Genomic DNA, 13,319 nt, shown 5'->3' with positions numbered 1-13,319 from the left:
TGGATTTAACTATTGAAAGAGTGTCTAGCGGGATACAGAGAGGATGGCCCTTAGAGTCAGAAACAACTCGGTTCCAGTCTGGCCCACTGTTGTTAGTTATATGACCTTTGAGCTTGATTTCCTCTTCTTTAAAGAGGAGACAGTAATATATATGGCCCAAGGTATTGTGGGAATTTCATAAAATAACATCTAAATCCAGCTCAACCCATTTGAGCTTTAATGGCTCAAAGTATGTTATTCAAAGGAGTTAGTTTCCTTCTGTTTAGCCTCTCACCATTTAAGGAGTTTAATTCATGAGGTAAGGGTGTGTCAGTGAAGATTTCTAAACAGAGAAGTGATTTGGACTTCACAATCAAATTATAGCTTTAAAAAATGGGTCTGATAGCATTGTCAAGTATGGGCAAAGTGATTGTATAAGTTGAAAGTACTTTGAAAACTGTTTAACATTATAACCTCCAGAACTATTTGTATATTTTGCATATTTGTGATATTTGTAAAGATATGTTTACTTGTAGAATTTCAATAATAGCATCAAAATCATTATATTATACAAACAGAATGAGTAGCATTCAATTATAAATTAAATTTATTTTCGCCTCCTATTTAAATCCAATCTTTGGCATGGTTCTTCCTCTGTCACTGGATGAATATTTGGGCCAGAACCAAGATTTTTTTGGTTACAATTGGATGATTCACACAGTTCTCCTAGAACAATAAACTCTGGGGAATATGAGGGACAGGAGAAATGGATCAGGGAGGGGCTGAGAAACTACCTGTTGGGCACTGTGCTCACTACCTGGGAGACAGATTCATTTGTACTCCAAAACTTAGTATACAAAATATACTTTTGTAACAAACCTGCACATGTTCCCCTTGAGCCAAAACCAGTTCTCTGAGCATTTGAATTTTTAAAACACTTTTGCATTGTAATTGTTGTAATTAAAATATCCAAGCCCATGTACAAGTCAAATTTAACTCTTATTTTATAATTGAAGTTTCTTCCCTGTTTCCTGTCTGGGCCTCCACCTAGTGTTTAGATTCCTTTTCATTGTCTCATCAACTTTAGGTTTTGACCCTTCCTGCTCCAGCGTTGTATAAAGGGAGGGAGAAGTGGGAGGGAATAGCACAGTTCTGCCCTAACTGGTTCTGAGGGGACCATCTGACATTTGCACTTTCAAGCTCCAGCAGATGTGTAAAGCTGACCCTTGATCTCTGGGCACTTGAATGAGTCCTTCATAGCCCCTTCCTCTCCCTCACATTACCGGGAATCTCTTCTCCACAGTTCTTCTAACAAAGGCAAAAACTTCTTCATTCCCAATGGTCACTTATTTCTTTGTCTATGCCTTCAAATACTTTTTGCTGACAGCCAGTTGCCGCTCAGAGAGACCTTTGAGGACAGGAACCTAGATGACCCTAAGTTAGTTTTTTTTCACCAGTGACCTGGATCACAGGAAGCATTCATCCATCTTTTGCCCCAGTAAATTTTGGTTGTGCAGGACTCTTAATGAAATGGGAGAGTTCCCTGGCTCCTCTTGCAGGACGTACAGGGGTGTGGCTGTTCTGGCACTTAAACCCCTTATGGGATGGGGACCATGCAGATGGGCAGGTGCAGGAGCCGGACGAGCACGCCTGGGCTCTGGCTCCATGGCAGCATCCACGGGTGGGAGCAAGCCTGTGACTCCTGAAGCCCAAGTGGGTGTGTGTTACAGTGTGCCCTCTTAGCCTTGCTGTCCATGGGCCGTTTAAGTGTTAACCAGCTCAGGCCTTCTTGGTACCCAGGTTCTTGTCCGGCATCCAGGAATAATCAGTTTGCACATGGACTTGAAGGATGAATGCAGGGGTTTTATTGAATGTCCTGAGGTGGCTGTCAACAGGATAGATGGCGAGCTAGAAGGGGAATGGTGTGGGAAGATGATCTTCCCCTGGATTTTGGCCTCTCCGACTATCCCCAGCAGAACTCCTCTTGGCATTTAGACACTCCTTCTCTTCTCTCTGCTATTCTTCTGCTCTTCTATTCATCTCCTTGCTTGTCTACTTGTCTGCTCTGAGGCCTGGGGTCTGGGGTTTATATGGGTATAGGATAGGGGGCGTGGTGGGCTGATAGGCAACTTTCGGACGCGAAAACAGAAATGCCTGTTTTCATTAGGGCTGTAGGTTTCCAGGCTTGAGGATGGGGCCTTTGCCGCTTCTACCCAGTATTTCTGTCTCCTGTCTGTATCATTAACATACCCATCTCTTTCTCAACAAACCATATCCTGTTCTTTCCACCAAATCATCTCTTACCTTCTAGATTTTCTAAGTAGGAGTCTGAGTTTGTGCCCCAAACTGCAGGGATACATGTTACTTTTTTAGTGTGCCCATCAGACCCTCTTGCCTCAGACACAAGGTAAATAAGTAGAAGGGGTCCTCCTCCCAATATCTTCATTCAGTACCTCTCTATCAAAACACAAATTCTCTCTGCAGTCACCAATTCTGGATCCTTCTATACCCTCCAGGTGAGGCGCTGAAGTGTCAAGAACTGGTTTTTGTCTACCTCTAAAACTTTTGTGTCATGGTCTAGCATGAGTTATATTAGTGCTTCAGCCAAACCTTCCTTTTTTGAACATGCCTGATAGCGTATGTGTAAAAAGAAAAACAAGGTGGAAATTTTGAATTTTACCTGAAGTGAATTTAAAATGTACAATTATAATTCTTATTCCTTAAAAATATTTTGTCATTTTTAGAAACATCGTACTTTTTATGGACAGTCTTCTATCAGTGATCTAATATATATATATATTTTATTATTTAGGTGATACAGAGAAACGCTTTGCATGTTCTAGCAAAGGGTACCCTCAAGAGACTGAAATAATCAAGTTATTTCTTTTCTCAGGAAACTTGGTAAGGTCCGCTGATAGCATGTGTTATATAACCCTTCACATTCCTTTAAAGTCCACGTGTAAAACCAATAGCACTGTATTCCTTCCAAATACCCTCTACTACATTCAGACTTGGGGAGGAAAAAGTCTATATAAATAATAATTATTTCTGTCTTTGCTAGTGTATGTCTACTTGGAGCAGGTAAAATACTTCACTACTTCACTTAGCCATAGAGCATCCTGTGTGTTTTGGCTTTTATTCTTTCTTTTTTAAAATGATGCCTCCTCCCTCCGCTTTTTAGTGGAGTTGATTTGTCCTTTTGAAGTCTGACAGATGTAGCCTATTAGAGAAGGAAAGCTACCTCACATGACCTTGAAAATCTGTCTTGCCTTTGTATAACAAGTACCACATTGAAGTTGTCATTTTGGGTAAGGAATGATGTGATCCTTTGATTCGAATAATGGGAGACTTTTTAAAAACACACATAACAGAGTAAAATAAAGCATGCTATCAAGATCATGCAGCAAATACTAACAAAAATATACGTTAATAAAAAGTGCACAGATTGTCTAAAAATCTATGATAAATATAATAAAAACAAAGAAAAAGACTCCATGAGAACAAATGCATTTATTCCTAAGCCTGCTTTGACTTAGGCCACAATTTCCTCCTGATGTGCTTAAATATGTATTTAAGCTTTATATATACAACTATTGAGAAGTGTATGCTCTCTGAGCCAAAAACGCATTTCTGATTTGTTGTTATATGTTATGGAAAAAGAATGGGCTTTGGAAGAAGACGGACTTACAGAGCTGGGGTCCAGTCTTGGTTCTGCCATTTATGGTCTGTGTGTCCTGGGGCAGGTTACCTAAACTCTCTGACCCTCAGTTCTTCTTCTAAAAAGGGAATTATAACCTACTTTTTGGATGTAGTTCTAGCAGCAGTAGTTTTAGAAGTGATAGCTAACATTTATAAAGTGTTTATGTGTATCAGGCATTTTAAAAAAATGTTTAATGTTCATTATGACATTTAATCTACACATTTAATCTTATTTGAGGAAAGTACTATTGTTTCTTTTTTTTGCTAATAACCCTGTTAAAAATTGTGCTGCCTTCCCAAACTCCTGCACTGTCAACCTCCCTTCCCTGCTTCGTTCTTATAATGTATTCTATATTCATTCCATTTTTTCTATCTTTTCCTTCATTCTCTACCAATCCATCCACCAATCTCTCCATCCAGTTTGTCTCCCTGCCAATCTCCATTACAATGTTAATTCCACAGGGGCAGAGGGTTCTGTCTGTTTTATTCACATCTGCATTCCCAGCACCATTCATAGGAAGCGCTCAATAGATATTTTTGAAATGAATGTATTTCCCCATTTTTTAGTTTAGGGAAACTAAAACTCAGATAAGGAACTTGCGCAAAGCGATCTTAAGTACTAGGAGAACTAATTGAAATAAAGTTCTTGGTATTTGTCTCTTGTTAGTTTTCAGTAAAATTCACCATTTTTGATCGCTACATTTTCATACCTTCTCAAAACTAGGAAATATCCAATAAAGATGCCGTAAAATGAGGTTTGCTTTATACAGTTGCTTTTTTTATTTAGACACAAAATAACAATTTTAATAAAATTAGAATTTCTATTTGTGATAATATATTGCTTTGAGTCTATGTTTACTATATGTAATAATAATGACCATTTCTATGATAGAAAAGATTATTATAAAGATGAAACCTTTATGATGCCAGCATAATAGGTTACTGAGTTCTGAAAGTATAATTTTATAAATAGATTTTTTTTTCTAACTAGAAAAACTGAAATTACTAATCACTTTTAGATCAACTAACTTGTGTCTCTGCAGCAAGTGGTTATTAGTTGTTGTTGTTTTTTTTTTTTTCTTGCTCTTTCCTAAAGAAAATCCAGTGTTTCTTCCAAACTGAAAATGAAATTGCATCACAAGGAATGCTAAGTGTGTTCACATCAGGAGGACTGGCTCCCAGCTTGGGAATCATTAATAGTACATATAATGGCATCTTCCACTTTAATTTGACGTTGGTAATTACATTTTATCTTATTCTGTTATATGTTATTAACAAGAAGCATACTCTTCCTTATAAGATGTATTTTTTAAAAATAGGTAACTGAGTAATATTACATCTATGTATGTTTTAAGCCCAATGATAGTGTTACATTTTTTGCTTTAAACAGTCATATATTTTTAAATAAATTAAAGAAGAAGAAATACTTATTTGTACCCTTTACCTACATATTTATTATTTATACTGTTCTTCATTCTTTCCTGTAGATATAAGTTGCCATCTGATGTCAATTTCTTTTAGCATTTCTTACAGTGCAGAACTGCTGGCAAATAATTCTCTGGGTTTTTTTCCTCCTAAAAATGTCTTTATTTCACCTCTTTTTTGGCAACAACTTTATTAAGATATAATTCCATACAATTCACTCATTTAAAGTGTGCACTTAAATGGTGTTTAGTATATTCATAGAGTTGTGCAACCATCACTACTAATTCCAGAATACTTTAGTCACTCCAAAAGTGATGAAAGTGAGAGTCTATAACTATTAGCAGTCACTCCCAATCCCCCCTCCACTCCCCAGCCCTAGACAACCACTAATCTTTCTGTTTCGATAGATTTTCTAACTCTGAACATTTTATGTAAATGAAACATATATATGTAGTGTTCATGACTGGCTTCTTTCAGTTAGCATATGTTTCAGTTAGCATAATATGGTCAAATAATATCACATTGTATAAGTACCACATTTTGTTTATCCATTTATCAGTTGATGAACTTTTGGGCTGTTCCCACTTTTTGGCTCTTACGAATAATGCTGCTGTGAACATTTGTGTGAAAATTTTTGTGTGGAAATATGTTTTCATTTTTCTTAGCTACATGGCCAGGGATGGAATTATTGGATCATATGATAACTCCATGTTTGACATTTTGAGGAAATGCCAGACTGTTTTCTAAAGTGGTTGTACTGTTTTACATTCTTACCAGCAGCTTGTTAGAATTCCAATTTCTTTTCTTTCTTTCTTTTTTGTTTAGAGACAGGGTCTTGCTGTGTTGCCCAGGCTGGATTTGAACTCCTGGGCTAAAGTGCCCAGAAGTTCTGCCTCAACCTCCTGAGTAGCCAGGACTACAAGTGCATACCACCACACCTGGGTTAGAGTTCCCATTTCTCCACATCCTCACCAATGCTTGTTTTTATTTGTCTTTTTAAAAATAACCATCCTAGTAGGTATAAAGTGCTATCTCATTATAATTTTGATTTTAATCTCCCTAATGACTAATGATGTTGAGTATCTTTTCATGTACTTATTAGGCCCTTGAATATGTTCTTTGGGGAAATATCGATTCAAATTTTTTGCTGAGTTTTAGTTGGGGTATTTGTCTTGTTTGATTTGTAAAAGTTCTGTATAGATTCTAGATACAAGTCTCTTATCAGACATATGATTTGCAAATATTTTCTCTCATTCTATGCATTGTCTTTTCACTTTCTTGATAGTGTCCTTTGATACACAAAAGTTTCTCTTAATGAAGTCCGCTGTATCTTTTTTTTCTCTTGTTGCTCATGCTTTTGGTGTCATGTGTAGAAAACCATTGCCTGACTCCCAAGGTTATGAAATTTTACCCCACATGTTTTCTTCTAGGAGGTTGATAATTTACCTTTTACATTTAGATCTTGGATCCATTTTGAGTTCATTTTTGTATTTGATGTGAGATAGGGGTCCTTACTCATTCTTTGGCATGTGGATATCCAGCTGTCCTAGCATGACTTGTAGAAAAGACTATTCTTCTTCTATTGAATTGTTTTGGCACTTTTGTTGAAAATAAGTTGACCATAAATGGGACAGTTTATTTCTAGATTCCCAATTTTATTGCATTGATCCACATGTCTATCTTTATGCTAGTATCATATTGTTTTGATATTTTTGCTTTGTACTACAGTTTGAAATCAGGAAGCATCAATCTTCTAACTTTGTTCTCCTTTTTCAAGATTATTTTTGCTAGTCTGAGTTACCATATGAATTTTAGGATAAGCTTGCCAATTTCTACAAAATAGCTATCTGGGATTCTGATAAGGACTGTACTGAATCCTTAGATATATTTGGGTAGTATTGCCCTTTTACTAATATTAAGTCTTCCAATCTATGAACATGGATGTCTCTCCATTTATTTAGATCTTTAATTTCTTTCAACAATGTTTTATGTTTTCAGAGTATAAGTTTTATACTTCTTCTGTTAAATTTATTTCTAATATTTTATTCTTTTTTACGTTGTAAAGGGAATTGCTGTCTTAATCTCATTTTCAGATTGTTCACTGCAAGTACATAGAAATATAATAATTGATTTTTATATGTTGATCTAGTATCCTGCAGCCTTGCTAAACTTGTCTGTAAGATCTAATAGTTTTTTAGCAGTCAACTGAAATTTTGAAGCATTGTTTTGTCAAATATAAAATTTCTGGTTGACTTCACTTTCTTTCAGCATTTTGAAAATTTTATTCTAATGTCATCTGACACCTTTACTTCTGAATGAGAAGTCAGCTGTTAATTTTATGATTGTCTCCTGTATGTAATATGTTATTTTTCTCTGGATGCTTTTAAGATTTTTCTCTTTGGATTTACCCAAGTAAGGTTCCCTGAACTTCTTGAATTGTAAGTTTAGCAAATTTGGAATGTTTCCAGCCATTATTTCTTCAAAAAAGAATTGTACCACAGGTCTCTAAGATCTTACCTGTGGCTTTGGCAGCTGAAATTGCTACTCAATTCTTTTAGCTTGCACTGCTAGTTTTTACAAACTGGTCTTCTGGGGGTGTCCTTTGCATGTTTATTGCCCAAGAATTTGGTCACAGTTTATATTTAAATCTCAGAGATTACCGTTCTTGCAGTTTCCTTATTCCTGGAATTTTCCTCTTAATATTCCCAAATGCTCTGTCAACTCCAAGCTCTGTCTCTGACATGTCATGCCAGTAAATACTTCAACGTTGTGCTACCTAAGCTTGGCTGTATAGAGTTCCACTATGTGGCTATATTATACACAACTGATGAATATTTTCATTATTTCCAATGTTCAGCCATTACAATGATGCAAAATTATTCTTGAACACATTTTATTTCATACATATGTGAGCATAATATAGGAAAAATTCTGAACAGTGAAATTTCTAGGTAAAAGGTATATGCATTGGATGTTTTTGTTTAATTCTCTTTTAAAAAGATAGTGTAGAATGTGACGTGTTGTTATTAATGTTGTAAAACATTGTTTTCTGATGTCTTCTTTATTCAAGTTCAGTGATCGGATTTTCTGGTTGGTTGATATTCCTAGAGAAAACATCACACAAAACACAGGTAAGAGTGATCTGAATTAATTCTTTTACCCCTGGGTCTGGATTTATCAAATAAAAAGAACAAAAAGAATTTATCATCTTAAAAATGATTTGTTGTCTCATGTAAATCTCCCATGTGGCATTTGGGACATACTTACTAAAAATTATCTGTGGTTTATCTGAATTTTAAATTTAACTGGGATACTGTATTTTATCTGACAGTCCTATTATAGGTAGATCGTTTTGACATATACAACGTTTATATTATCCTTTATTTAAAATAAACTCATTTCTTATAACTTGGAAATTGTAGTATTAATATGGGTACTAATTTATTTTACTGAAGATGAATCATTAATTTTAATATGTTATAAGCTGTACATATGATGTATTATTTTATTATGGAATCTACTATTAAGTATTTTGTGGCAGTGTAGCATCATATGCTACTGTATACACCTAGATGAAAAGAGGAGAAAAGTCGAATTCCAGGAACTGTGAATATTGATCTAGTGAACTGACCTAGTAGATCTCTAGGCATGAGACACATTCCCAGAGGTTAAAAATGGTGGAAGGTTTGTTGTTTTAATATGATAGGTACATTAAACAAAACCAACTTGACTCCACTTAAGGAAAAAGAAGAAATTTATTTTAGTCATAGAACCCAAAGACAAAAATGTGCCATCTTATAGGAAGGAATTAGAAATAAGAAATGGAAAACCATCGAGAACTGAGGGAATACTTTCACCCTGTTTGTCTTATCTGTATTTTCTATAAATTTACATTTATTTTTCTTTTTTGTAGACAGGCTTTCTAAAGTTGCCTCATTACAGTTGAATTTTATGTATCTTTCTTATGGGTCAGCCCAATTCCAAATTCCCAGGACAGTATCTGAAGTTGACTCATTGTTGATCCAGCATCCACCTGTGTACCAAGCAAATATGGATTGGGAGAGTGGGATGGGGGAACCATACAGGCCAACCCCTTCTGCTATTGGAGTAAAGGACATTCCAAACTGTGTCCTATAGAATGAAGGCAAGGCAAGGTGAGGGTAAGTTAGAGATGATGGAAAAGATTCTATACATAAAAAAGTGTCAGAGATAAAGGTCTGCAATAGATGTTCCAGTGCCATAACATCTGGCATATCTTTACCCTTTATTCAACTTTTTTTCAAATTAATTTTCTTATTAGAGCTATGTGTGATTTTTAAAGGAATTTATCTTGAAAATTGTACTCTTATTTTTGATGTAGCCTAACTCTTATTAATATAATGATAGAATGTTATTCCAGAAGCTTAGCACAATATTGACATTCATTTGACCATTGAAGAAGTGAAGATCACATGTTATTTTTACTTCTACTCTTTATTTACAAACTTTAATTTTAGAAAAGCATTGATTCTAAAGTCACCCAGACAGGAACAAAGATGATATGAGAACTTAAGGATTTTAGAAAAAGACCAAATTAGCTCTTCCTCTCTTGACACAACTCCCTGGACTGAGTAAAAAGAAATATCGTTGTGCTAGTACTGTAATAGGAGGGGCTGGTTTATGTAGATAGTAATATGCTAAAAATCAGAGAAAAAATGTTCAGAGGTAAGGAGATCATATTCATTTACTTTTTCCTCTTTAATCATACCTTATTTACTGCTATGGCATGAATTTGAGTATTATGAGTATATGTAAAATCTTGGGAATATATTTGAGTGTATGTAAAATCTTGGAAAAGTAGGTTAGGCAACATCAACAACAAAGGTAGTAAAATAGTCATTGTAGTGGCAGTAGAAATAGCAGGCAGCATTTATTGAATTCTTGTTATATGTCAGCACTGCTCTAAACGCTTTATCTATGTTAGTTCATTTATTCCTAACTATGTGGTAGATACTATTAATATCTTCATTTTCAGATGATTTAACTGAGGCCTATGGAGTTGTATGGAAATTTAGAGATAACTAGGTGGTGAAAGCAGCTTGAAGTGTGAACTACAAACAGTTGTTGAAAGTAAACAGCACCTCCTTGATTTACACTACATGATTTGCTCCTTTTCTTTTCATTTTAAAATAAGGTATAATTTGCATTCTAGGAAACATATCCTTTTTGGTGTCCAAAGCATATCCTTTTGGTTCTATGGGTTTTGATAAATGTTTACAACTGCGTAATCACTGCAGTGAAGACATAGACAGTTGCCTCAGGCAATAAAATCACTCCACCCATAATCAACCCCTCTCCGTCTCCCAGGCCCTGGCAACCACTGTTCTGTTCTCTGTTCCTGTTGTTTTGTCTATACCAGGGGCATATAAATGGAATCATAAACTATACAGCCTTTGAATCTGGCTTCTTTCACTTAGCTAATTCATTGGAGATTTGTCTATGTTATAGTTTCTCTAGTGTTCTCATTGGATAGTATTTTTTGGTGTGGATAGTTAATTTTGTTGAAGGGCATTTGGGTTTTTCCAGTTTTTGACAATTATGAATAAAGCTACTGCAAACAATCTCATACAGTTTTTTGTGTGAACATACATTTTTGTTGCATTTAGCTAATACCAAGTAGTAGGATTACTGTGTTATATGGTAAGTGTAAGCTTAACTTTATAAGAAAAACTGTCAAACGATTTCCCAGAGTGGCTTTATCATTTTGCGTTCTGACCACCAGGTGATCTGCATACATCCCAGAATGTAGTGTATGTGTGTGTGTGTGTACGCTTGTACATATGTATGCATATATGTATGTGTAGACATATTTTTAAAATTTTTAGCCATTCTAAAAAAAAGTGTAGTGGCATTTAATTGTGTGTTTTGTTTGTTTGTTTGTTTGGGGTTTTTTGAGACAAAATCTCGCTCTGTCACCCAGGCTGAAGTGCAGTGGCGCAATCTCGGCTCACTGCAGCCTCCGCCTCCTGGATTCAAGTGATTCTCCTGCCTCAGCCTCCTGAATAGCCAGGATTATAGATACGAACCACTAGGTCTGGCTACTTTTTTGTATTTTTAGTAGAAACAGGTTTTCGCCATGTTGACCAGGCTGGTCTCAGGTGATCCACCAACCTCGGCCTCCCAAAGTGCTGGGATTACAGGCATGAGCCACCGTGCCCGGTCTAATTGTGGTTTTCATTTGCATTTTTCTAACAACGGACATTGAGCATCTTTTTTTTTGTGCTTATTTGCCATTTGGTTTACTATCTGTTCAAATGTTTTACAAGTTTATTATATATTCTGGATACGGGTGTTATTAGATATGTTTTGCAGATATTTTCTCCCCATCTGGGGCTTGTCTTTTCATCTCTTAAGAGTATCTCTTGAAGATCAGAATTTTCAATTTTGCTGAAGGCTAATTTATCAGCTTTTTATGTTATGGATGGTACTTTTGACATCACAGCTAAGAAATCTTTGCCTAACCTAAGTTCACAAAGATATTCTCCTATATTTTCTTCTAGAAGTTTACACTTCTAGCTTTTGCATTTAGGTCTATGATTTATTTTGAGTTAATCTTTATAAGTTATATGGGCCAATGTTAATTTTTTGGAATTTGGATACTCAATTATTCCAGTGCCATTGTTGTAAAAACTTTTTATCTCCATTGAATTGCTATTTCTGGACTGTATCCTTTCACCAATACCACACTGTCTTGATTATTTTAGCTTCATAATAGGTCTTATAAGTAATGTTAGTCCTTCAATGTTGATCTTCTTTTTCAAAATTGTTTTGGTTATTATAGTTCTTTTGCCTTTCTATGTAAATTTTAGAATCAACTTGTTTACTTCTACAAAAATACTGCAGTGATTTTTAATTTTGTATTGCATTGAATCTATAGATCAGTTTAGGGAGAGTCAGTATCTTTTTTTTTTTTTTTTTTTTTTTTGAGATGGAGTCTCGCTCTTATTGCCCAGGCTGGAGGGCAGTGGCATGATCTTGGCTCACCACAACCTCCATCTCCCAAGTTCAAGCGATTCTCCTGCCTCAGCTTCCCCAGTAGCTGGGATTACAGGCACCTGCCACCATGCCCGGCTAATTTTTTTTGTAGTTTTTATAGAGATGGGGTTTCGCCGTGTTGGCCAGGCTGGTCTTGAACTCCTAACCTCAGGTGATCCACCCACCTTGGCCTCCCAAAGTGCTGGGATTACAGGCATGAACCACCTTGCCTGGCTGGGAGAGTCAATATCTTAATAGTAACGAGTCTTCCAAGCCATGGAGACACTGTATCTCTCCATTTGTTTACATCTTTTTAAAAATTTATTTCCCAGCACTTTGGGAGGCCGAGACGGGCAGATCACAAGGTCAGGAGATCGAGACCATCCTGGTGAACACGGTGAAACCCCGTCTCTACTAAAAATACATAAAAAACTAGCCGGGCGAGGTGGCGGGCGCCTGTAGTCCCAGCTATTCGGGAGGCTGAGGCAGGAGAATGGCGTAAACCCGGGAGGCGGAGCTTGCAGTGAGCTGAGATCCGGCCACTGCACTCCAGCCTGGGCGACAGAGTGAGACTCCGTCTCAAAAAAAAAAAAAAAAAAAAAAAAAAAATTTATTTCATCCAGGTTTTGTGGCTTTCAGCTTAGAGACCTTGCACATTAAAAAAAAAAAGTATACCAAAATTATTCTTTCAGGGATCATCTCTATAGTTTGTTACTTTGTTACTAGAGAAGCTTCTGTGAATGTGTAGAGCACTGGAAACTACAAGGCGAAGGCTCAGCATTCTCTCCTAAGCGTGAAGCTGGCGCCTGGTGTTGGTTGGCTGCAACTGCCATTTGCCATTGATGATCATTCTTCTCTTCTTGTGGTAGAGGAAGAGGGAGAGAATGCAGTTTGAGTGGTTTCTATTTTTTTGTTTTTTGTTTTTTAAGTTATTCCTTAGTAGTTCGTGGTTTTGGGCCAGGCGCGGTGGCTCAGGCCTGTAATCCCAGCACTTTGGGAGGCCGAGGCGGGCAGCTCACCTGAGGTCAGGGGTTCAAAACCAGCCTGACCTACATGATGAAACCCTGCCTCTACTAAAAATACAAAAATTAGCCTGGCACAGTGCAGGGCACTTGTAATCCCAGCTACTCGAGAGACTGAGGCAGGACAATTGCTTGAACCCAGGAGGTAGAGGTTGCAGTGAGTCGAGATCGCACCATTGC

General features: G+C 36.5%; 1 protein-coding gene and 1 non-coding gene across 2 annotated transcripts in view; both read left to right on the top strand.

The window, feature by feature from the left end:
• Nucleotides 1-1,644: 1,644 nt before the first annotated feature.
• CATSPERB (cation channel sperm associated auxiliary subunit beta) overlaps nucleotides 1,645-13,319 on the top strand; it is a 148,625-nt gene continuing 136,950 nt past the window's right edge. The window contains 5 exon segments of the mRNA XM_077938830.1: nucleotides 1,645-1,692; nucleotides 1,780-1,966; nucleotides 3,041-3,060; nucleotides 4,775-4,915; nucleotides 8,174-8,234. Coding sequence (XP_077794956.1) covers nucleotides 1,645-1,692; nucleotides 1,780-1,966; nucleotides 3,041-3,060; nucleotides 4,775-4,915; nucleotides 8,174-8,234 — 457 coding nt within the window.
• LOC114680030 (small nucleolar RNA U3) lies at nucleotides 12,794-13,017 on the top strand. The gene has a single exon (XR_003732105.1). It is a non-coding gene; the product is annotated as a small nucleolar RNA U3 (small nucleolar RNA).

This window comes from Macaca mulatta, chromosome 7, assembly GCF_049350105.2.
Source record: "Macaca mulatta isolate MMU2019108-1 chromosome 7, T2T-MMU8v2.0, whole genome shotgun sequence".
NCBI classification, from domain to species: domain Eukaryota; kingdom Metazoa; phylum Chordata; class Mammalia; order Primates; family Cercopithecidae; genus Macaca; species Macaca mulatta.
The sequence above is the reverse complement of the archived record's forward strand: the minus strand, read 5'-3'. Positions and strand labels throughout refer to the sequence as shown.